Below are 26,228 nucleotides of genomic sequence, written 5' to 3'. Positions count from 1 at the left end.
GTGGGTATGCCAGTGGTTAGAGTACTGGTGGTGGTACTGATCCACTATCGAATTGGTGGTTAGTGAAGTGAATATAAATACTTGGTAGTGGGAGTAATAGTGTGTGTCTCTTGTATTAAGACGCTATGATTCCTTAAGGTCAACATGACATCAAAAGATGGACGATCCGAGATCAAGACAGTCTTGAATGATTGTCATGATCTCACTTTAAATACTGATTGGCTGTTGTAATTCTTTACTGATAATGCTGATTGTTAATACAATTATTGTAATCTTTGGTCTCATTAACCACAACCCTGCAATCTTTGACCCCCAACCCTGCAACCATTGATCCCAACCCTTGAGGTTATCTTGAGGTTATCTTGAGACGATTTCGGAGCTTTTTAGTGTCCCCGCGGCCCGGTCCTCGACCAGGCCTCCACCCCCAGGAAGCAGCCCGTGACAGCTGACTAACACCCAGGTACCTATTTTACTGCTAGGTAACAGGGGCATAGGATGAAAGAAACTCTGCCCATTGTTTCTCGCCGGAATCCGGGATCGAACCCGGGACCACAGGATCACAAGTCTAGTGTGCTGTCCGCTCGGCCGACCGGCTCCTTGCTACCCTTCACCCCCAACCATGCACATTTCTCCACCAGCTGTCTCATATCTTCCCACACTCTATATGAGTGGTCTCAGACCCCAACCCCCCCACCCCCACCCCAAACCTCTGTCGTGACTGCACCCAACAAATCCCTCAAACCCATGTCAGTCACCCCCCATCCTCCCCAGGTTAATCACCCCATCCCACTCCATACGAGTTTAACCCAAAACCCCAACACACCAACATTCAGTAAACTCTCCCCACAAACTAACCTTCGAAATTGTATAACCAGCCCAACCCTGCAGCCAATGTCCACAACTGCATTCACCTCCTAAGGGAACCCAGGAATAAAGGAGAGAATCCTTGACAGGTGCGTCAGCAGGGCTGGAATAACAGGTGTAAGTAAGCAGGGCTGGAATAACAGGTGTAAGTAAGCAGGGCTGGAATAACAGGTGTAAGTAAGCAGGGCAAGCAGACAGCGAGCCTCAGCAGTACAGACATTAAAGTGTTCCAGCAGATCAGGAGGAAGAGAACAGGGCAGGAAGAACAGGTGTATCAGCTAGGCAGGAAGAACAGGTGTATCAGCAAGGCAGGAAGAACAGGTGTATCAGCAAGGCAGGAAGAACAGGTGTGTGTTCCTCTGGAGCGGTTCTCCCCAGAGAGAAAACTCCCCCGCCCCCCGGGCCGGTTAACAAGCAGCTAATTACATTGCCTTGTTCAAACAGTTGCTTTCAGCAAAGACAAATGAAAGAGCCTGCTTGGGAGTATCTTTTTGTCGCAAAAACTTACGACACGATTATTTGCGAAGGAAAGAGTGTTAGAGAGAGAGAGAGAGAGAGAGAGAGAGAGAGAGAGAGAGAGAGAGAGAGAGAGAGAGAGAGAGAGAGAGAGAGAGAGAGAGAGAGAGAGAGAGAGAGAGAGAGAGAGAGAGAGAGAGAAGAGAGAGAGAGAGAGAGAGAGAGAGAGAGAGAGAGAGAGAGAGAGAGAGAGAGAGAGAGAGAGAGAGAGAGAGAGAGAGAGAGAGAGAGAGAGAGAAAGAGAGAGAGAGAGAGAGAGAGAGAGAGAGAGAGAGAGAGAGAGAGAGAGAGAGAGAGAGAGAGAGAGAGAGAGAGAGAGAGAGAGAGAGAGAGAGAGAGAGAGAGAGAGAGAGAGAGAGAGAGAGAGAGAGAGAGAGAGAGAGAGAGAGAGAGAGAGAGAGAGAGAGAGAGAGAGAGACAGAGAGAGAGAGAGAGAGAGAGAGAGAGAGAGAGAGAGAGAGAGAGAGAAAGAAAGAGAGAGTTCCTTACATGATAGTTCCTTTATGATAATTTCCTATGTTAGTTTCAAAGCACAATCTTGTAAAATATAAGAGCCTCTATGAACAGTCTTCAGATGAGTCTTATATAGGTCAGGTCAGGAGCATTGGAGGTAATCAGTTATGCCTTACTAACCCACTAAGCCTAACCCACTAAGCCTAACCCACTAATCAGCCTTACTAACCCACTAAGGATTACTATTCCCAGTCAAAGGATGCTGAAGGGCCTCACATAGACCAACAAATTGTATAAAATAGGAAGCAGAGACTGAGAACAAATATAAAGTGAGGGCTTTGGGGTGTGTATGGGGCCGTACACGAACCTTAGGAACGTGGAACACCAAGAGTCCCATGTTGGGTGGAATCCACTGTGAGAGAAAGAACGATTCTTTAGTCGTTGTCATGTACGTCGTCAATTCACTTTGCCTCAACTAGAGAACCATTGTTTGGAATGTTCATGTAAAGATCCAAGAAACATGTTTTAACTTTCAATCTCCTTCTGTGTTAATTTGTACCCCAGCAACGTATAAGTGAGCTGACGTTCCCTTGACCAACGCTGACGTCTTCAGCATGTCTCGAGAGTCCTCAATGTGTACAGCATGAAGGGATGCTGCTGACAGCTTCATCATGGAGTCTCTAATGTGTACAGCATGAAGGGATGCTGCTGACATCTCCAGTATGGAGAGTCTCTAATGTGTACAGCATGAAGGGATGCTGCTGACATCTCCAGTATGGAGAGTCTCTAATGTGTACAGCATGAAGGGATGCTGCTGACATCTCCAGCAAGACGCCAGATTTAGGGTCTGCGGAAATCACCCAGAAAATGTCTCAGACGGCTTGTGTACTGGCAGGGAGGAATCGTTCCACCGTTCCTGATGGGTTGCATTAGTAACTATTCACTCTGATAGCGAGCGTCTGAATGGCGGAGAATTATACTGCTGCTTCCTGTTCCAACATTTGCTGGACTGTGGCAACTTTTATGCCTTGTCGAACCCTGATAGTATTTTCCGATATCTGGGAACCACTGCTGTCGTCGTATTGAGTTTTGTGTTAGATTTCCAGGATAGTTTCAGGCCATTGTAACATATTGGTAAACTTGTCACTGTATTACCATCATCGCAGCAAGACTGAAGCTGCCTTCCTGCTAGTCAAAATTATCTCCACAATATTTCGTGCTACGAAGATCCAACAACTATTGGTGAGATTTAATAACTATTGACATTGTTTGAGGGAGGAACGTTTTTATTGACATTGTATGAGGGAGGAACGTTTATATTGACATTGTATGAGGGAGGAACGTTTATATTGACATTGTATGACGGAGGAACGTTTATATTGACATTGTATGACGGAGGAACGTTTATATTGACATTTTATGAGGGAGGAACGTTACTATTGACATTTTATGAGGGAGGAACGTTACTATTGACATTGTATGAGGGAGGAACGTTTATATTGACATTGTATGAGGGAGGAACGTTTATATTGACATTGTATGAGGGAGGAACGTTTATATTGACATTGTGTGAGGGAGGAACGTTTATAATAATAATACCCCCGAGAGGCAGGCAACGTCAATGGTCGAGCTTCTTGTTATTTAATATTCACTTACAGCCTTAATGGCTGGCTAATGTTGATAAGCATTTAGCGCTTCGTTCAGAGCAAGAATGACATAAGGTCAAGGTGAAAGCTGGCCAGTAACTTTACACAGAGAGTAAGTGTGAACACAGACCCGGAATTACTTAGCACTTAAGTAAGCACCTCACGTTGCTGGAAAACAGAATAGCTCGGGGAGACATGATCACCACATGAAAATTCTCAGGGGAATTGACAGGGTAGACAAGGATGGATTATCTAACACGAATGGTACACGAACAAGGGCACACAGGTGGAAGCTGAATACCCAAATGAGCCACAGAGACAATAGAAAGAACATTTTTAGTGTCAGAGTAGTTAGTAAATGGAATGCACTAGGAAGTGATGTGGTGGAGGCTGACTCCATACACAGGTTTTAAATGAAGATATGACAGAGCGTCGAGAAGCTCAGGAATCTGTACACCAGTAGATATACGGTTGAAGGCCAGGACCAAAGAGCCAGAGCTCAACCCCCGCAAGCACAACTAGGCAAGTACAACTAGGCGAGTATTTAAGATGTGTCACTGAGACTAAGTGTGACCTGTGACACGAGATTACTTAAACACTTATGAAGTCTCAATGAGAGTAAGCGTGACCACTTATGTAGCAACATCATGATGTTCTCACTTAGAAGTCGAAGATGATCATGACTTCAATATATCAGGTGGAAGGTCGGTGGCTGTGTGTCAGGTGATGGAGGATGAGACCACTCTGGGTGGGGGAGGCTCGCCCACACGCGGGGACACATGTGGGTGTCGCCCACACACGGGGACACGTGTGGGTGTCGCCCACACACGGGGACACATGTGGGTGTCACCCCACACACAGGGACACATGTAGGTGTCGTCCACACACGGGGACACGTGTGGGTGTCGCCCACACACGGGGACACATGTGGGTGTCACCCCACACACGGGGACACGTGTGGGTGTCGCCCACACACGGGGACACATGTGGGTGTCACCCCACACACAGGGACACATGTAGGTGTCGCCCACACACGGGGACACGTGTGGGTGTCGCCCACACACGGGGACACATGTGGGTGTCACCCCACACACAGGGACACATGTAGGTGTCGCCCACACACGGGGACACGTGTGGGTGTCGCCCACACACGGGGACACATGTGGGTGTCACCCCACACACAGGGACACATGTGTGGCGGGTGCTACTGTAGAGGAGGAGGTTGCTCTAGCTTTGCGTACGCAGTTCCTCTATTTTCTGCCCCAAAGAACCTTGAGGTGACTTGCTTCTCCACGTTGGACGGTCCTGAGCAAGCGACTCCCAAGTATTGGTGTTGAGGTCCAGGTCTTTGAGGGTCACCTTGAAGCAGTCGTTGGATCGTTTCGTCTGCCCCCCAACAGCACGCATGCCCTGGCATAATTCTCCATATAGCTGTCAGTCAAACAGTTTAGGCAATCGTCTGTCAGTCATTCTGGCAACGTGGCCTGCCCATCTGGACAGAGGTTACTGTAGTAGGGTGTTGACGCTGGGAATACCGGCCCCTTCCAGGACCTTGTGTCCGGGATTCTGTCCACCCACCTGGTGTGGAGGGGTCTGCTTAGACAGCTCCTGGAATGAATCTGGAGACATAATACCCGACGCCCGTAAACGCTTTCTATCCATTTATGTGAGGCAAACTGTATGAGACAAAGTTGCCAACCTACCGCTTTGGATACGAATATTCAGTGATAATGTTTATGGCTTTAGCAGTAGTTCATTTTCATTAGACAGATATTCTTTATTCATACAATAGTATATTTTAGTATTAAATATTAGGCAGGTAAATCGACACAACTGCTACACACAACTTTACATAATCTAGTACTTTTTGGGGTGGCTCTAGCGTCTGTGTTTCAGTGGCATTAATAAAGTGGTGGCTGGTGGTCCCTGAATTTCTCTCTAATACAGAAACATTTCTTCACACAAACAACCCCATCATGGCTTCTAATCAAATATGTTGACTTCCTTCTTTCGTAAATAAAATGAGAAGTATAACAAGAATAACGTACAGTAGACTGATAATGATAACAGTGAAAGTGGCAAAAGTTGTGTTTCGACTGCGTCTAGATCAAATTTTCAAACTGAATCCATGAGCAATTTAGAAAGTAATAGTGCTTTGAAGTTTAACTTGTATCCCTGTTCAGGTGTTTGGACTGAAGAGCTGTGGAAGAAAATAAGGGAACCTATCCATGGCTAGACTTCAGGGATGATAAACTTGGGTGTAAAGTACGTGCAAATATAAGCGATGTAACACTTTTCAGTTCTAAGTGTTCATGACTATCAAATGAGTGGCAGATGTACTAAGTATCCTATTATGGAGCAGATCGAAGTACACGTTGAAGTATCTCAGAAAAAAAATTGTTAATCATAAACTACTGAAAGCTCAGAGTACTGTTTTACGTGTTGAAAATTTAGCTTAGTGAAGATGCTCTTGAAAATTGTGTGATGCCATGAATGCTTCGTATCTAAAGCCAACCTGTTCAGTTTTGCGTTCTGCATATTATTTAACTCAGAATGACAAACCATACTCTGATCACTTTGGCTTACTGGAACTACAAAAGCTGGCCTTTCACCTGGGTGGCCAGCACGTTTTGAACAGTTTCAGCAGTGTGGAAAAATTTATGAAGCACTTTGCTTTCATTTTGAAAAAGCAGTGAAAAATGAAACAAGATTTGGAGGTGATAGAAAAACCAATGAAGGTCTGTTGAAAACGTTAACTTCAGAACAGTTTCAATTGGATTTAGCTCTAATGGATGACACGTTGCATGAACTTGGTTTATTGTCAGAGTGTCTACGGAAACACACTAATTCGATTGTGAATTCAGACAAACTGATTCAACGGACCAAAAAGTTATTGCATGGACTAAAAGATAAACCTGGCACTAGAACTTGAGAAGCTCAAAAGGCAATTGAAAAGGGGACGTTTGTAAGAATTACCATAACAAGCAAAAACAAAAAGTCTTCATTAAATATCAAAAATTTCTTACTAGTCTTGTGAACAATTTGCAGCACCGTTTGGTCAGGACAACATCCATGAAAGGCTCCCAAACTTCTGAGCCTCAAAGTATGTATAAATTACTGCTAAGTGAAATGTGTGTCCTTGAGCAAGATTACTGGACTGATGAAATACCACCTAATTACGGAGAAGCTGAAAAATTATCTCTCTGTAAGAGGTTTAAGCTTTCTTCTTACTCTGCAGAAAATGCCTTTAGATACTATGTGGAGGATTACGGACGCCGCATTCCCCCCCCCCCCTAAGATTTACACCCATTACTGAGCTGTTTACAAGTTATTCCTCTTAGCACTACCGAGTGTGAGAGGAGATTCACTAACATGAACTTGATAATAACAACAACACGCTCAAGAATTCTCATAAATAATGCATCAACACTTATGTTTGCTAAACTACATGGACCTCCTTTAGTTCAGTGGAATTCTGGGGCTAGATTCACAAAAGCACTTACATAAGCACTTACGAACGTGTACATCTTTCCTCAATCTTTGACGGCTTTGGATACATTTATTAAACAGTTCACAAGCATGAAAACTTCCCAATCAACTGTTGTTATTGTTATAAACAGCCTCCTGGTGCTTCGGAGCTCATTAACTGTTTAATAATTGGAAACAAAGCCGCCAAAGATTGAGAAAAGATGTACAGGTTCGTAAGTGCTTTCGTGAATCTGGCCCCTGAGCCATAAGCCATATCATGGTTGCAGTGCCATAGACCGGCAGACGACACCAGGACAAGAATTACTTCACACCCTCGAAAGAATCTCACATCTGACCCTTTGTGGATACTATTGTGACACTTCTCACTGGTTGTATTGTGTGAGCACTAAGTGTTTTAACCTCTTAAATTGATAAATACATGATTGATGTTTTTCCATTGTTTCATAATTATATTTTATGATAATTAGTAAGTACAAACACGAAATACTTAATCGTGTGATATATAGAAAAAGGAGGGAAAGTGTCAGGCTTGTGAAATGACAGGAAATGACCAGTAGCAACTGTAGTTGTGCCAGGAACAACGGTAGTTGTACCAGTAACAACAGTAGTTGGGCCACGAACAACAGTAGTTGTCTCAGGAACAACAGTAGTTGTGCCAGGAGCAACAGTAGCTGTGCCAGGAGCAACAGTAGTTGTAAATAGTTGCAAATGACTGCGACTGTTATCTTAGGTCCACCCATTGTCATAGTTCCTGTTATGTAGTCTCTGAATCCTTCACAGCCCAGCATAATCATCTCATCAAATCTCCAGTCCTTCCTTATCAGCAGGGGCCACACCTTCACCTCCTCTCCCATCCCTCTCCTTCCTTCTTATATAGCAGTCCTGTGAAAACAATGCATTTGTTGATGCCTGACAATTTCGTTTCTGTGAGTCCTGTTACATCTAGGTTTTCTTCCTGTGACCTTTCAGTCAGTTCACTTGCTTTGTTTTTAATCCCATCGATGTTTGAGTACATTGCATTCAAGTTCACTTTCCTATATCAATTATCACACACACTCCCACTGGTGTAGGAAGCTTTTCCATGGGTAGAGCTTCTTGGGTAGACTCGTCCTCCTGTGAGGTAGCTACCAGAGGTTTGGTGGGGGGGGGGGAATAAGAATGAAAGGAATTATCAGAGGAAAGTGCCAAGCCAATACGACTATATAGCAGAGGGGAATGGAGTGCTTAAATCTTGCTTAGCCCTGCTTGGGGTAGGGTTTGTTCTACTGGTAGCAATGGTAGGCTACTAGTACAAGGACTAACAGAAGTTGTACTAGTAGCAAAAATAGCTGTACCAGGAGCAACGGTAGTTATACCAGGAGCAACGGTAGTAGTACCAGGAGCAACGGTAGTTATACCAGGAGCAACGGTAGTAGTACCAGGAGCAACGGTAGTAGTACCAGGAGCAACGGTAGTAGTACCAGTAACAACAGTAACTGTTCTCCCACTGAATGAATAAACGTGTTAATTAACAGTTGAGAGTAAATTCAAGAAATACTTGTGGACTCTAATAACAATAATTCAACCGGCACTCTGAACATCTCATTTAACGCCCCGATGAGCACGAATAATTTTTGGGTGTATCATTATACAAAAACAGATGATGAGAAAAAGTAATGAGAACAAAATAATAAACTCTCATTAACTCGTACGTTGACATTTATATAATGGTGAGTAACGAAATATCATCCACTCCTTGTCTCGTTTATTGAGATTCAATTTCCAGAATTATTTTATTGCATTTTGAATGTGTATTCCAATTTGAACATGGTTATTTTTTTTTATCCTGAGGGATCTGTGATCAAATGCCAAATGTTCTTTCCTCGAAAGGAAGGAAAGGAACTAACAGGATTAAGCGTCAAGCCATTATGACTATATAGCACTGGGAAGGGGTCAGGATAAGGATTTGGGATGGGACAAGGAGAAAGGAATGGTGCCCAACAACTTGGACGGTCGGGGATTGAACGCCGACCTGCATGAAGCAAGACCGTCGCTCTACCGTCCAGCCCAAGTGGTTTACGTTCCCTCGTGAGCAAATTAAGGAAAGGAAATTCTGATCAAAATGAATCCTGTCCTCAGGCGCCGACCCCAAAGTCATAAAATTTAACGTAATGTGCATTCATAATTGTTATTTTGCAACATAAAATAATATTATTTTATGTTAATTTGGTGTATAATTTAGCCTAAATTAGGTTAGGCTGGTTTCTTTGTTTCTGGTGGCAGCTGCTGCTGCTGTTTGAGGTACGTTGGTGAAGCATTTAGGGACCGTGATGGAACAGTCAGCGAGGCACTGTTCGTGATGTTGTAACACGGGTTAGGGTTCTCTCTACTTCTCTTTCCTCCTTTTCCCCCTCTACCCGTATTCTTACTCTTTATTCTCTACAAGGGACTCCAAAACTTTTACCAAAGCCAACTCCACGCCACGTGGTCCTAAGACGATTGACCGACTTAGGATTCTACACCCCGTATGACGTGACCTAGGCTTTGAGCAAAACCCTAGAGTCGCCTCCACCGCCACCACCAGACCAGCAACACAGAGCAATGATCGAGGTCTGGATCGATCATGCTAATTAATCAACCTTGGGGCTTGATCCCCACTATAACCGATGACCTTGAGAGTTCGTAAGTGTGGAATTAATTAGACGGGAATGATGAATTCCGATTCGATGTTAGAATCGGCGCCCAATCCAACTTTACCTCGTGTGGACCACGTGACCAGGACAAGTTCACATAACACATGGAAATAATAAAATGCAAAATATTAACTAATTAATTTATTAAAAGAAAAACTAAAACAAAATCTAAATATGTTCACTCCCTGTCACTTTAACACTCCCTACTTGACCTGAATGGCAATGAGACTATCCCTATACATAACCATAGCAGCTATACCTTGGGCAACCAGCTAGATGTTGGGGGCTGGCCTTGGGAGAGGTAAGATGGATGACCTCTCCCAGTTGATCGGGAGTCCACACTGATCTCTTCCTCGTCTGGTCTACCCCAGACTAGAGCATTGTATTGTTCCGCATCGCTTACCCAGTTACTTAGCAAGGTTTAAGTTATAACAATTAACCTCTGTTTGTACTGAATTGATCCAGACTGGTTGAATTATTTTACTGAAATTAAATTACACAAACATCTAACGGCAGAGCTGTTCCCGATCCCCAAAATGGTTAATTGAACTTTGAGAAATAGTAGACATGTCAACCCTGATGACCTATGACCGCCGGTCACTCCGCCTTACAACTTAGATCTGATTCGTGACGTCACTGATGGTGACTTACTCAATAATTAGAATACTCTTGATATTGTACCCAGTACTATTATACAATACAATTTTAATACAAAATGAATAAAAGCTAATTTCTCTAAATTACTGAATACTATAGGATGCTTCATTATACGAAGCTATGAACAAAGCGTCGATGTTATTTTCACCGCGAATTCCCCTGGGGTCAGGTCCCAGGTCACCACGCGGCTCAGCTTCCCATTCTCTTTTGTCGATAAACCACTCTGGATAATTCTTACAACCAGCCTAGTTTGTTACAATGTGTCCGATTACTGTCATTGTTTGGCGCTGGTTTAACGAGCAACTAACCATTGTTTATGAGGACCGGCTGAGTTACTTATACAACTACTGTTGTTATACAACTACTGTTGTTACTTATACAACTACTGTTGTTACTTATACAACTACTGTTGTTACTTATACAACTACTGTTGTTACTTATACAACTACTGTTGTTACTTATACAACTACTGTTGTTACTTATACAACTACTGTTGTTACTTATACAACTACTGTTGCTACTTATACAACTACTATTGCTACTTATACAACTACTGTTGTTACTTATACAACTACTGTTGTTGCTGAGACAACTACTGTTGCTACTCACACAGTTACTGAGACAACTCCCAGTCCACCAAAGTAACGCCCTCGCCAGGCTCTCCCCTCCTAATCATTATTAATAATAATATTATCAGTAATAATAAAAATGCACAAAGAAATCACATTAACATGATATATCAATTAGAATATTAGTAGGAGCCGTGGGGAGGATTCGAACCTATGGGCTGGGTACTCCCAACCAAACGCCCTAGACCACTACTCCACGACACGTTAAAAAATATTGCAACCTGGGATTTAACTGAATCCTCTATGAATCCTGAGACTTTAATGGAAGCTAAACTAGGATTCAATCCCGTTTATGCACTTTGGCTTAGTAGTCTACGAATTCTACCTCCACCGCTTCTCTTCACTGCAAGAGAGTAGGAGTATCTAGAGCACAGGTTCGAATTCTTCTCATAGGTTCGGTGTTCCCAGACGCGCTCTAGTTAACTGCACCACAACATGGTCAAAAAAATTGCAACCTGGAGTGCAATTGCACCCACGAGGCTCCCGAGGCTTCCATTGAAGCCTAACCGGGAAAGTTGTGTGAAACCCTGGCTAGGCTTCAATGGTACAGTTGACTAGAGCGCTTCTGGGAACATCCAGCGCATGGGTTCGAACCCTCGTGGATTTGTCGATAATAACATTTCTAATATTGATAGTAATGATATCCCCCATTATTTATAATATTTAAATTATTTTTTATAATGATTTAAAAATATTGTTTTAGAAACAATATAAATAAGAGACAATTGGAATTATTATAAATAACATATATTAAAAGAATAAAGATAACGAGTTAGAAGAGTTTGCAGTGTGAGACGGGTGGGGAACGAGGTGGGGGCCTGGCAGCGACCACCAGCTGCTGATGGGTGCCCCGCCGAGCCAGCCTCCAGCAGCAGTGGCTCTCTTCATCTTGAGATGATTTCGGGGCTTTAGTGTCCCCGCGGCTCGGTCCTCGACCAGGCCTCCACCCCCAGGAAGCAGCCCGTGACAGCTGACTAACACCCAGGTACCTATTTTACTGCTAGGTAACAGGGGCATAGAGTGAAAGAAACTTTGCCCATTTGTTTCTGCCTCGTGCGGGAATCGAACACGCGCCACAGAATTACGAGTCCTGCGCGCTATCCACCAGGCTACGAGGCCCCTTCATCTCGCGTGTTGCATGACTGTATGCAGCACATGTGACGTGTGTAGTCACATATAGGTAATATCATCCATTGCTTTGAAAATACATCATTTATGTTGATCAGACCACACACTAGAAGGTGAAGGGACGACGACGTTTCGGTCCGTCCTGGACCATTCTCAAGTCGATTCTCAATCGACTTGGGAATGGTCCAGGACGGACCGACACGTCGTCGTCGTCCCTTCACCTTCTAGTGTGAGGTCTGGTCAACACTCTTCAGCCACGTTATTGTGACTCATCGCCTACATCATTTATCCCAATTCATATTTGCGGTTCTGCAACTAAACGACAACATGACGCAATATTAGCAGCAAAGGAAATACTATAAATTAATCGGTACTGATTAATTTCTCTAACTGCAACCTGTCGTCACAGAGGCCAGACGGCTGAGTGGACAGCGTTCGGGATTCGTTGTCCTTAGTTTCCAGGTTCAGTCCCCGGCGGAGGCGGAAACACATGGGCAGAGTTTCTTTCACCCTGATGCGTCTGTTCACCTAGCAGTAAATAGGTACCTGGGAGTTAGACGGCTGCTATGGGCTGCTTCCTGAGGGTGTGTAACGAAAAGGAAGCCTGGTCGAGGACCGGGCCGCGGGGGACGCTAAGCCCCGAATCATCTCAAGATAACCTCAAGATGACCTCAGTTAAGGCAGCGGGGTTTTCATTCTATCGACCACAACGTTAAAAACCCTATGGATTAGTATGGGGCTTTAAAAGCCCCATAATATTGACGTTATATTGCTGGCGTTGTCTAGATTTCAATGCTCCTGGTTAACAAAACCGCTTCAATGCTTGCTACCCACCCACTTGGACTGGACGGTAGAGCGACGATCTCTCGTCATGCAGGTTGGCGTTCAATCCCCGACCGTCCAAGCGGTTGGGCACCATGCCTCTTCCCCGTCCCATCCCAGATCCTTATCCTGATCCCTTCTTCCCAGTGCTATATAGTCGTGATGGCTTGATGCTTTCTCCTGATAGTTCCCTTCTGACGTGTCTGAGGTACGATGCTCTCAAAACATGGCGCCTTACCAGAGCACATCACAAATCATCGTGCACTGCTATCCTGTTATGATGCTCCAGTTCGGTGTACGATAACACCGAGAAAGTGTTCTCCAAAAGATTCCCTTTGATACAAGAACCAATAGGAAGCAACTCCCTATATTACTCCATTTTGGGAACGCGTTCAACACGTCAAGTCAACATAGTTTCATTTTCTTCCAATTGAAGATGTCTTTGGCTTGAGATTCGTTAATTATGTTCAACTGCTCTTCTCGGCTCCCCTCCGCCATATGGTCAACATCTCATATTGATAGATTTCTTGTAATTCCATTTCCTTCGTGGATTTGTTTTCATTTCTTTCGAGTAGTAAAGATCTTTACTATATTTAAATAGTACGATACGTTCAGCTGACCAACAGATCCCTCAGGCAGCCAGGATACGTGCATATGTCCAGCAGATCCCTCAGGCAGCCAGGATACGTGCATATGTCCAACAGATCTCTCAGGCAGGCAGGACACGTGCACTTGTCCGACAGATCTCTCAGGCAGCCATGATACGTGCAGCTGTCCAACAGATCTCTCAGGCAGCCAGGATACGTTCAGCTGTCCAACAGATCTCTCAGGCAGCCAGGATACGTGCAGCTGCCCATCAGATCCCCCAGGCAGCCAGGATACATGCAGCTGCCCAGTGTACTAAGCAGGCAGCCAGGATACATGCAGCTGCACAGTATACTAAGCAGGCAGCCACGATACATGCAGCTGCCCAGTGTACTAAGCAAGCAGCCAGGATACATGCAGCTGCCCAGTGTACTAAGCAGGCAGCCAGGATACATGCAGCTGCCCAGTGTACTAAGCAGGCAGCCAGGATACATGCAGCTGCCCAGTGTACTAAGCAGGCAGCCAGGATACATGCAGCTGCCCAGTGTACTAAGCAGGCAGCCAGGATACATGCAGCTGCCCAGTATACTAAGCAGGCAGCCAGGATACATGCAGCTGCTCAGTGTACTAAGCAGGCAGCCAGGATACATGCAGCTGCCCAGTGTACTAAGCAGGCAGCCAGGATACATGCAGCTACACAGTATCGGAATTATTACCGTTACCGTACAAGCTTCTTGGAGAGTTAAGTAAGAAACGATTCATTGAAGCTTTGCTAATATGTCGCTCAACTTTTCCAATGGAGAAATTTGATTAAAATCTGAAAAAAATATCGAGTTTCAAAATATTTGCATTTTTCATCCGTCTTTAAATTAATTGTTTTTTTTTCCAAATTAGAGAGAATATTCTTCGGATATTGTTCCAATTGATTCAGGCATGGTGAACGATGAACGACTATGGTTTACCTCAGGTCTCAGTCACCATAAGAATAATATATTATAAGAAAGATAAGAATTTAGGAGTTGCAGGAGGCCAATTTAACCTAATTAATATTTTAATAAAATATTTTATTCTGTAGTAAATACAAAGTACTTATAATGTCACCCACTTTTGTTATTATTAACAGCTACCTAACCCGTCTCAGTTGTTAATGGCCCAGTCTTTTTCCTAATCTTTGATATATCTAAAAAATTTACTTCTTGATTTGTCTTTACCAGACCTGAAATACGTAATTCAAAATAATATTTTTGCTTTCCTTATGTGTTTTTAAACGTTTCTAATTAGTCAGCCCGTCATCTTAAAAGGTTTCCCAGCGTCAGAAAAGTTATCAATTTAAAGTGGTCTCTCCTAACCTACCAGAGGACCCAAAACAGAAAACGGGACTGTACGTCACTTTGGGGATCCGCTTTCATTTTCTAGTACGACATTCGTTGGCCTTATGTAACACATACGTGCGAAAAGCGACGTTCTCTGAAGAAACTCGGGTTAGGTTAGTATGTTACGGACTCAGACAGTAACTTCGGTTCGGTTCATCTCTGTATATAGGGACCTAGTTGCTCTTATCTTCACAGATCCAACCTCAAGTCAGGGTGAAGTTATTAAAGAACTGAGCAGTGACAGACAACCAAATGCGGAAGTGTTGGGGGGGGGGGGGGGTTGAACAACATTAAACCAAAACCATCACCACATGTACTTACAAATAATGTACAAGTAATTATTTACAGGAAATATATTATCTATACACCGCAGATAACACCATATGTGTCACTTGCACATACAACACCACGAACTCCTCTGTGATCTTCTATCACAGTGAGCCTTTCTAACACAACACTTTAGGGCTCCTCCCCAGTGTGCCCTTCTGAGGTACTCACGCCGGCGAGTACGCTTTTCCCACAAGTCACGGGCCAGTTCTCCTCAGTATTATCACAGTGCCTCATCACTAACTCCAGCAACACGTTGGCTGGCTTCCTCTCAAGGCTTAACCTGAAATTAACCTTAACCTAGAGGACTGACAGATGTTCACTCCATCTATGAACACAACTTGGGCACCCCGGGTTACATCATTCCAACACCAATAGCTCGCTGGTTACCACAGTTCACTGTCTTAAACAACCAGGCCCTTCTTGTTCTGACCGAAACAAGCCTTGCATTTCTGAGGACTGCCCTTGCTGGTCACTCCTGGTGGACTGCCCTTGCTGGCCACTCCTGGTGGACTGCCCTTGCTGGCCACTCCTGGTGGACTGCCCTTGCTGGCCACTCCTGGTGGACTGCCCTTGCTGGCCACTCCTGGTGGACTGCCCTTGCTGGCCACTCCTGGTGGACTGCCCTTGCTGGCCACACCTGGTGGACTGCCCTTGCTGGTCACTCCTGGTGGACTGCCCTTGCTGGTCACTCCTGGTGGACTGCCCTTGCTGGTCACTCCTGGTGGACTGCCCTTGCTGGTCACTCCTGGTGGACTGCCCTTGCTGGTCACTCCTGGTGGACTGCCCTTGCTGGTCACTCCTGGTGGACTGCCCTTGCTGGCCACTCCTGGTGGACTGCCCTTGCTGGTCACTCCTGGTGGACTGCCCTTGCTGGTCACTCCTGGTGGACTGCCCTTGCTGGTCACTCCTGGTGGACTGCCCTTGCTGATCACTCCTGGTGGACTGCCCTTGCTGATCACTCCTGGTGGACTGCCCTTGCTGGCCACTCCTGGTGGACTGCCCTTGCTGGCCACTCCTGGTGGACTGCCCTTGCTGGCCACTCCTGGTGGACTGCCCTTGCTGGTCACTCCTGGTGGACTGCCCTTGCTGGCCACTCCTGGTGGACTGCCCTTGCTGGCCACTCCTGGTGGACTGCCCTTGCTGGTCACTCCTGGTGGACTGCCCTTGCTGGCCACTCCTGGTGGACTGCCCTTGCTGGTCACTCCTGGTGGACTGCCCTTGCTGGTCACTCCTGGTGGACTGCCCTTGCTGGCCACTCCTGGTGGACTGCCCTTGCTGGCCACTCCTGGTGGACTGCCCTTGCTGGTCACTCCTGGTGGACTGCCCTTGCTGGCCACTCCTGGTGGACTGCCCTTGCTGGCCACTCCTGGTGGACTGCCCTTGCTGGTCACTCCTGGTGGACTGCCCTTGCTGGCCACTCCTGGTGGACTGCCCTTGCTGGTCACTCCTGGTGGACTGCCCTTGCTGGTCACTCCTGGTGGACTGCCCTTGCTGGTCACTCCTGGTGGACTGCCCTTGCTGGCCACTCCTGGTGGACTGCCTTCCACCGTCCACCGTCCCTCTCACATCACCTCTCAGGAAAGAAAATCATATAATCCGAAGGAAACGACACCTGTGTCAGTGAGACCTCAGCCTTCCACCGGGGCACAGAAAATGGGGACAAGTGCAGTCACCAGATGGCGGTAACATTGTCACATAGTACGATAAATAGATATTCTAGATTAACTTCCCCATTTGTAATTCTTTTGTACGAAGCTTCCTTTTTACCTATGAGGTTCCTTATTTTCTTGAATATCATTTTGGCTCACAACTATTCGACCCACTCAATTCGTTAGTTATATAAAATGCTCCTGGGATTTGCTAAGATTTGTTTTAAATGTTATAATTTGAGTCTATATATAATGATCTCTTGTTACGTCACCTCCCAAGAACAACCTACCTCCCGTGCTTATGGTTGTTTAATCTACACTTCCTCATAAACGTAATTCCTCATAATCAGTTTTTCGGAAAACGTGCATTCTAACAGTGCTTTCTCTTGCATGTCTCTTCAATGCAACATTGAATCTAACTCCATGTGGCCGCTGTTCTCTTGTTCATTCATTATTTTAATGTAATATATTTGTCTCTGTGTTAATTAACTCTCTCTGTTATATTATTTTCTCATGAAGGTTCCTTAATATGTTGTTTAGGGAAGCAATCATCAACTAACTCTTACAAATTATTCTTTTCTGATGTTTCCTGTTTTGTTAGTCCGGTTTATTCGATTAAAATTAAAGTCGCTCAAATTTCAATTATTGTCCTAAATGCTCTTAATATTTCATCAGACACACTCTTCGTTTCCATTATTTCAGAGTTTGGTGGCCTGTTTATAACTCTAGTTTTAAATTATTATTTATTTTAATTTGAATCAAACTACATGGTTTCAGTGTGGCCCAGTTTGATCCCGTCTTTGCTTTTACATTTTAATTTTGATAAACCATAATGTTCCTCTTCCTCCCAATATACAAAAAGGAGAACTGCAAGAAGCACTGAACTATGGGCCGTTGTCCCTAACTTGTACACCATGCCAAGTGAGGGAGAAGACTAAGAAAAGAGCTAGTAGTACATCTGGAGAGAAGGGACTTTCTAACGCACCACACAACATGGGTTCAGGGATGTTAAATCTTACCTCACAAATTTAATGTAATTCTATAATCAGGGCTACAAAAATTGGCGAGAATAAGAAGAGTAAGCACACAACATATTTTTTTACTCCTAGAAAGCCCTTGACAGATTACTCCATAAAAGGCTGATGCATAAGCTGGAGAAGCAGGCACGAGAAACGAGTTCGTCGCTGCAGTGGATAAGGGATTACTTATGAGACATAAAACAGCGAGTTACTGTGAGGTTGTTGATGTCAGAATGGAGAGATGCTACCAGAGGAATCCAACAGGGTTCTATTCTCATACTCATTTTGAGTTTCATATACGTCTGGAAGGAACGACCTTCCAGAGGGTATAAACTCATTCCACTCTTTGTTTGCTGATTATGTAGAAATGATGAGAAGTGTTTAGATAATGGATAATAGCAAAAGACGAAAAGATGATTTGGAGAAAGTGAATGAATGGTCCAATAAATGGTTACATGAATTTTTCGCATAAAGTAATGAAAATTGCCATAGGGAGCAGGAGGCTGTACACGCGGTATCTAATTGGAGATGAACTCCTCTAGGAATTTGGAAGAAAGAAAGATCTGGGGTTGATATCACACATAACATGTCTTCAGAAGCCCACGTCCAAACGATATCATCAGCAGAATATGCGAGGTTGGTTACCCTAAGGCTTTTAGAAATATGTGCAATGAATCATTCAGATCCTTATATATCACAAATGTCAGACCAATGTCAAACATAAGACGACGTTAGAGAAAGTTCCGAGGTATACCCGGTTGATGCTCGGAACTAATCTATGACCAGATGAGTTTCGGAGCTGAGAGACATGAGCTACGAGTATAGGTAACAGGAATTAGACCTCATGTCACTGGATGACACAAAAGTTAAGGGAGTCATGAATACTGCATACAAAATTCTCAGAGGAATTGACTGGATTAAAAGAGACTATATAATACGGGTGGTACACAATCAAGAGGACACAAGTGGAAACCTAGTACCGAAACTTAAAAGATTTTTTCAGTGTCAAAGAAGTTAACAAATGGAATACATTAGGCAGTGATGTGGTGGAAGCAGACTCCAAACACAGTTTCAAATGTAGATACACGATGGAGCCCAAAAGGCTCAGGAACCTGTGCATCAGCTGAGAGGCGGGACCAAAGAGCCGAAGTTCATCCCCCTACCAGCACAAGTAGGACAGTTACTGGCTATAGAGTCTGGTCGCCACTGCTGCCCACAGGTCTCTGCTGCCTACAGGTCTCTGCTGCCCACAGGTCTCTGCTGCCTACAGGTCTCTGTTGCCTACAGGTCTCTGCTGCCTACAGGTCTCTGCTGCCTACAGGTCTCTGCTGCCCACAGGTCTCTGCTGCCTACAGGTCTCTGCTGCCTACAGGTCTCTGTTGCCTACAGGTCTCTGCTGCCTACAGGTCTCTGCTACCTACAGGTCTCTGCTGCCTACAGGTCTCTGTTGCCTACAGGTCTCAGCTGCCTACAGGTCTCTGTTGCCTACAGGTCTCTGTTGCCTACAGGTCTCTGCTGCCTACAGGTCTCTGCTGCCTACAGGTCTCTGCTGCCTACAGGTCTCTGTTGACTACAGGTCTCTGCTGCCTACAGGTCTCAGCTGCCTACAGGTCTCTGCTGCCTACAGGTCTCTGTTGCCTACAGGTCTCAGCTGCCTACAGGTCTCTGTTGCCTACAGGTCTCTGTTGCCTACAGGTCTCTGCTGCCTACAGGTCTCTGCTGCCTACAGGTCTCTGCTGCCTACAGGTCTCTGTTGCCTACAGGTCTCTGCTGCCTACAGGTCTCTGCTGCCTACAGGTCTCTGCTGCCTACAGGTCTCTGTTGCCTACAGGTCTCTGCTGCCTACAGGTCTCTGCTGCCTACAGGTCTCTGTTGCCTACAGGTCTCTGTTGCCTACAGGTCTCTGCTGCCTACAGGTCTCAGCTGCCTACAGGTCTCTGCTGCCTACAGGTCTCTGTTGCCTACAGGTCTCTGTTGCCTACAGGTCTCTGCTGCCTACAGGTCTCTGTTGCCTACAGGTCTCTGCTGCCTACAGGTCTCTGTTGCCTACAGGTCTCTGTTGCCTACAGGTCTCTGTTGCCTACAGGTCTCTGCTGCCTATAGGTCTCTGCTGCCTACAGGTCTCTGTTGCCTACAGGTCTCTGTTGCCTACAGGTCTCTGCTGCCTACAGGTCTCTGCTGCCTACAGGTCTCTGTTGCCTACAGGTCTCTGCTGCCTACAGGTCTCTGCTGCCTACAGGTCTCTGCTGCCACCACTGCTAGTGCCTCTAGTCTGCCCACAGTCATCATGGGTGTTGTCACTACATAACTCAGGCCTGCGAACTTGCTACGGGTCTGGTGTACCAATACTAGTCTACCAACTCTGGCAACGGGTCTGGTTTACCAATACGTGTCTACCAACACTGGCAACAGGTCTGGTTTACCAATACTAGTCTACCAACTCTGTTAACGGGTCTGGTTTACCAATACTAGTCTACCAACACTGGCAACAGGTCTGGTTTACCAATACTAGTCTACCAACACTGGCAACAGGTCTGGTTTACCAATACTAGTCTACCAACTCTGTTAACGGGTCTGGTTTACCAATACTAGTCTACCAACACTGGCAACAGGTCTGGTTTACCAATACTAGTCTGCCAACACTGGCAACGGGTCTGGTTTACCAATACTAGTCTACCAACACTGGCAACGGGTCTGGTTTACCAATACATGTCTACCAACACTGGCAACGGGTCTGGTTTACCAATACTAGTCTACCAACACTGGCAACAGGTCTGGTTTACCAATACTAGTCTACCAACTCTGTTAACGGGTCTGGTTTACCAATACTAGTCTACCAACACTGGCAACAGGTCTGGTTTACCAATACTAGTCTGCCAACACTGGCAACGGGTCTGGTTTACCAATACTAGTCTACCAACACTGGCAACGGGTCTGGTTTACAAATACTTGTCTACCAACACTGGCAACGGGTCTGGTTTACCAATACTAGTCTACCAACTCTGGCAACGGGTCTGGTTTACCAATACTAGTCTACCAACACTGGCAACGGGTCTGGTTTACCAATACTAGTCTACCAACACTGGCAACGGGTCTGGTTTACCAACACTAGTCTACCAACACTGGCAACGGGTCTGGTTTACCAATACTAGTCTACCAACACTGGCAACGGGTCTGGTTTACCAATACTAGTCTACCAACACTGGCAACAGGTCTGGTTTACCAATACTAGTCTACCAACACTGGCAACGGGTCTGGTTTACCAACACTAGTCTACCAACACTGGCAACAGGTCTGGTTTACCAACACTAGTCTACCAACACTAGTCTACCAACACTGGCAACGGGTCTGGTTTACCAATACTAGTCTACCAACACTGGCAACGGGTCTGGTTTACCAACACTAGTCTACCAACACTGGCAACAGGTCTGGTTTACCAACACTAGTCTACCAACACTAGTCTACCAACACTGGCAACGGGTCTGGTTTACCAACACTAGTCTACCAACACTGGCAACGGGTCTGGTTTACCAACACTAGTCTACCAACACTGGCAACGGGTCTGGTTTACCAACACTAGTCTACCAACACTGGCAACGGGTCTGGTTTACCAACACTAGTCTACCAACACTGGCTACGGGTTTAGTCATAATACAGCAGCAGCTAACCAGGGGTGTCGGAGCCTGGCAGATCAACACTGCGAGATCCTTCTGTCAATATTCAACGTTTTCCAGGGTTTGATATCTCTGGGTTCCAACAGAATGTATTTCGGACTTGGAAGACTTTGATATAGAAGCTCCCTGACACACTGCTTCGATCCCCGTCCCGATAGAACACGTAGTGACGTACGTGTCAATACCCAACTCAGATTATATTGATCCTCAATTGTGTTATAACAATTCGGTAAAATGGCAATCTTGCATATCATGCAAATACAATAGTTTGAAGCCAAGCCAATATATTTTTAAAGCTATTTTACCACCGCTAGTAGGTGCTGATGACCTCTGGTAGGTGTCCACGATCTCTGGCAAGGGTCGACGACCTCTGGCAAGGGGTCGACGACCTCTGACAAGGATCGACGACCTCTGGCCAGGGTCGATGACCTCTGACAAGGATCGACGACCGTTGGCAGGCGTCCACGACCTCTGACACCTACCAGAGGTCGTCGATCCTTGCAAGAGGTCGTCGACCCCTTGCCAGAGGTCGTCGACCCCTTGCCAGAGGTCGACGACCTCTGGCAAGGGTCCCTTCGTCGTCGTCCCTTCATTTTCTAGTGTGTGGATTGGTCAAGACTATAAACCTGTAGCATTAATTATTATGGTGGATTCCGTGAGGAGACATTTATATATGGAACTGATAGAGCAGGTACTCGGCAATGTGGATGTTATAGTGGATAGAACACTCCTGGGATATAGATGTGTCCTGGCAGGTTTCTCAGAACAGAAATTTCGAATACACTATTTGTCAACTTTGTGAAAGTGTCGAATACACTATGTGTCAAATTTGTGAAAGTGTCGAATACACCATGTGTCAACTTAGTGAAAGTGTAAAGTACTTCATGTGTCAACTTTGTGAAAGTGTAAAGTACTTCATGTGTTAACTTTGTAAAAGAAAAAACATGCATTCCCTTGAACATTACATTGTAGAATGTCCCATATTGACTGACTTTCGTCCCCCTGGGTTGAGCTATTCTCTGTAAATACTATTTGAATACTGGAACATTTTATATTATACTGGAACTGTACCCAAGACAGACTATATAATGCATCAGTTATATAATATAAGTGATGTAACTAAAACTTGAGATTATAATAGCACACTAGTTTCAATAGGAGCTAACCTTCTCTCTCATAGAAGAGGATAAATGAATATGTATATGTTTAAATATAGATGTGTGTATGTATGTGTGATGCGTAAAGTGTTCGGAATTTCCTTCATCCTTTGTAAACGCACATAAATCACCTTATGTATTAAAAAATACCTCGAATACTATTTATGTAGGACAGACTTAAAGAACGTGTATTTATGTGTGTGTAAGTGTATTCTCGTATTTTATTATTTATTACAAAGCTGTACCCGGCCACGTGTTGCTGTGGCTCACGCTGAACCACAGCAACCTTCTCCTGTCTCCCAGTCCTTCCCACCGTCCCTCCTCCCCCGTCCCCTCGTCCTTCCAACCATTCCTCACTCCCTTGTCCCCTCGTCGTCCCAACCATTCCCTCCTTCCTCCGTCAATTTGTCCTCCCCCACCATCCCCCACTCCAGCGTCCCCTCGTCCTCCAAACCATTCCCCACTCCACCATCCCCTCATCTTCCCCACCATCTCCCACTCCCCTGTCCTCTTGTCCTCCTTTCCATTCCCCCTCCCTCGTCCACCCCACTATCCCCCACTCCTCTGTTCCCTTGTCCTCGTCATCATTCTCCATTCCACTATCCCCTCGTCCCCACCATCCCCAACTCCCCCGTCCTCTCATCCTCCCCACCATTACCCCCTCTCCTGTCCCCTCGTTCTCCCCTTCACTCCCCACTCCCTCGTCCAATGCATTCCCAAATCATCTGAGTTTTCCATCAGAAAATTGGGAACATCAAATGATCGGATGTTCCCATCACTGAAATATAAGAAAAACAGTTAAAAAAACGAAATGAAAAAATAACAAAATTAACTGTAATAAAGAAATGAGCGGCATGGTAAACAACACAGCTCAATTCCAATGCAATGTCACACAAAATAGTTAAATCAAAATGAAAATAAATCGAAATCTATGAAAATTTAATTTATCAATGAAATTGGAAACATTGGAATGGAATCGTAACATATTTACTATAGCAGTTGTTGCTCTTATGTTCAACAGATGGCGCTGTTTAAAAAAAAAACATGTTTTTACCTGTCACAGGCATGGTATCTATAATTATACACATGAAATGAATTGTATGGTAAATAACAGCTGAATTCCAATGCAATTTCACACAAAATAAATAAATAAAAATAAAAAAAATCGAAATCTTTGAAAATTCAATTTGTCAGTACAATTGGAAACATTGAAATGGAATTGTAACAAAATTTAGTCAACCCGCCCTCCAAACAAAGACCAAAAAGGGATTCCATGCACCCACCAAATCCCCTGTTTATCAATGAATAATGGTTCACCCACTACTCAACCCGTCCTCGACTCAGGTCCATTCCATCCAGCAGTAGACCCCACAGACGCATTCATAAGGTTTAACATGCTGTTCACTGAAAACGGAAATTTTCCCAAATATAAATTAATATTATAATATATTAGCAGATTTAGCATATATGGACATAGGTTAGGTAAGGTTAGGTGTTTAGGTTCTGTTGGCGATTATTTCTATTTGTAGTACGTGGGTGAAGCCTTTATTGCGTTGTGGTTCGAACAAAATTCGTCAGTGAAGCACTTGTTCCGGAAGTGTTCGAACCTCAACAGTTGTGAGTTGTGTGTAAACCGTTTTTCATTCATAAACAGGGCGTTAAGCGGGTGCATGGAATCACTTTTGGCTCTTTGTTTGAAGAACGGGCTGGACTCACAACTGATTTTGTTCGAACACTTCCGGAACAGGTGCTTCACTTCATGATTAAAACTTGTTCAATCGCTGTAGCTACGTCGCAATTTTGTCGTGTGTTGCGCGGGCTCTGCCTTGTGTTCCAGCTGCCTGTTTGTCGTGCCACCTGGTGTTTATATTTGCACTGTATTATTTCTATGTGGGTGTTGTTCTTACACTTGCAACACCCACATAGCAAAGATACAGAGCGAGGACAGACTAGTAGCAGCACAATGAACAATCAGCTAGAACCCCAGACAGAAGGATTGGCTCCCAACCAGAGACTGGACAAAAAATCAGAGCATCTGCATCCTTGTACGCGTGTGAATTCTCCCAATTGTGCCCGCGAGGGTTGAGCTCTGGCTCTTTCGTCCCCCCTTTCAACTGTCAATCAAATGGTGTAAAGATCCTTCAGCCTACTGGGCACTATCATATCTGCTTTTGAAACTGTGCATAGAGTCCGTATCCACAACATCACTGTCTAGTGCATTCAACTTGTTAACTAATCTGATACTGAAAGAATTCTTTTTTAACGTCTGTGTGGCTCATTTGGGTACTAAGTTTCCCTATGTATCCCCTATTGCTTACCACCAATATTAAATAATCTTTCTTTATCTACCCTATCAATTCCCCTGTGAATTTTGTATGAAGTAATTATGTTTCACCTAACTCTTCAGTCTTAAGTAATTTATATCTCGTACTTTTGGATCTATTCTGTAGCCATACCTGAGAACGTTCTCCATCTACTTGTGTTTGAGTAGGTCGCATGAGTAGGTTTGTATCTCTGCATATTTCGTTAAGAATGTCAAAAGACCACTTCAACCGCATGGTATTCTGCCAGAAGACCACTTACACATCATACTATTCGTCCAGACGACCACTTAAACCTCATACTATTCTTCCAGAAGACCACTAACACATCATACTATTCTTCCAGAAGACCACTTAAACCTCATACTATTCTTCCAGAAGACCACTTAAACCTCATACTATTCCTCCAGAAGACCACTTAAACCTCATACTATTCCTCCAGAAGACCACTTACACCTCATAATATTTTTCCAGAAGAGTACTTTGTCTCCAAACAATTCTTCCAGACGATCTGGAAGACATGAATTCTTTGATTCATAGTATTACTAAGCAGCTCTTTGTGTCCGCTCTCACAGATGCGGCAAGATCCATGAGGAGACTCATCCCGAGCGATGAACACTTGAAGATCGTGGAATCGTGGGCATGAGGAGAGGAAAGGATGATGAATATAAGAACATAACAATAAACGTAACTGCATAAGGCCTATCGGCCCATACGAGGCAGCTCCTATTTATATCCTCCCAGCGGAGGGGGGAAAGGAAAAATGCCAGAGGAACCATATAATGTATTCAGGAAACCATTGGGGGTTCTAAAAGGGTAAGTAATGACCCCCTGCAGTCATTAGTGGGTCCCAAATGGATTAGTACTGACCTCAGCAGTCAAAGCTGAGGTCCCACAACGGATAGTACTGACCCAGCAGCCACTAGTGGGGGTCCTACCATTGGTGAGTATTGACCCCCAGCTGTCTCTATAGTGGGTTCCAGTAACAGTCACTGCTGATCCCAGTAGTCATTCACTAAAACGAATTAAAACAAAAACAGCAGCGGGCTGTTGAGCCGCTCACAACAGCCATTCCCGTAGTAAACTTTGGCTTCGATGTCGTTGTTATTGTCAGAGGGTGAATGGTCGTTCTGGATTTCCATAACAAGGACTTTCATTGTGTCACGGCCCGCTGGGGGACGACTTTACAGGCTGTCTGTCTGCACTTAACTGTCGTGTCGAGTGTGGCTACACCACACAGCAGA

General features: G+C 44.9%; 2 protein-coding genes across 2 annotated transcripts; one reads left to right on the top strand and one right to left on the bottom strand.

Annotated features, from left to right (window-relative positions):
* Positions 1-6,178: 6,178 nt before the first annotated feature.
* Positions 6,179-14,207, top strand: LOC138371685 (antifreeze protein Maxi-like). Its single transcript, XM_069336693.1, has 3 exons — positions 6,179-6,217; positions 6,528-6,582; positions 13,492-14,207. Exons 1-3 carry the CDS (start codon positions 6,179-6,181, stop codon positions 14,205-14,207), a joined length of 810 nt encoding a protein of 269 aa, XP_069192794.1.
* Positions 14,208-14,219: 12 nt separating this feature from the next.
* Positions 14,220-26,141, bottom strand: LOC138371684 (collagen alpha-1(VIII) chain-like). Its single transcript, XM_069336692.1, has 6 exons — positions 26,048-26,141; positions 25,416-25,495; positions 25,120-25,227; positions 15,595-16,723; positions 14,594-14,677; positions 14,220-14,278 (listed from the first exon to the last, which is right to left on the bottom strand). Exons 1-6 carry the CDS (start codon positions 26,139-26,141, stop codon positions 14,220-14,222), a joined length of 1,554 nt encoding a protein of 517 aa, XP_069192793.1.
* Between the last annotated feature and the right edge of the window lie 87 nt (positions 26,142-26,228).

The sequence above is a fragment of the Procambarus clarkii genome, chromosome 36 (genome assembly GCF_040958095.1).
Source record: "Procambarus clarkii isolate CNS0578487 chromosome 36, FALCON_Pclarkii_2.0, whole genome shotgun sequence".
Taxonomy (NCBI): Eukaryota; Metazoa; Arthropoda; class Malacostraca; order Decapoda; family Cambaridae; genus Procambarus; species Procambarus clarkii.
The sequence above is the reverse complement of the archived record's forward strand: the minus strand, read 5'-3'. Positions and strand labels throughout refer to the sequence as shown.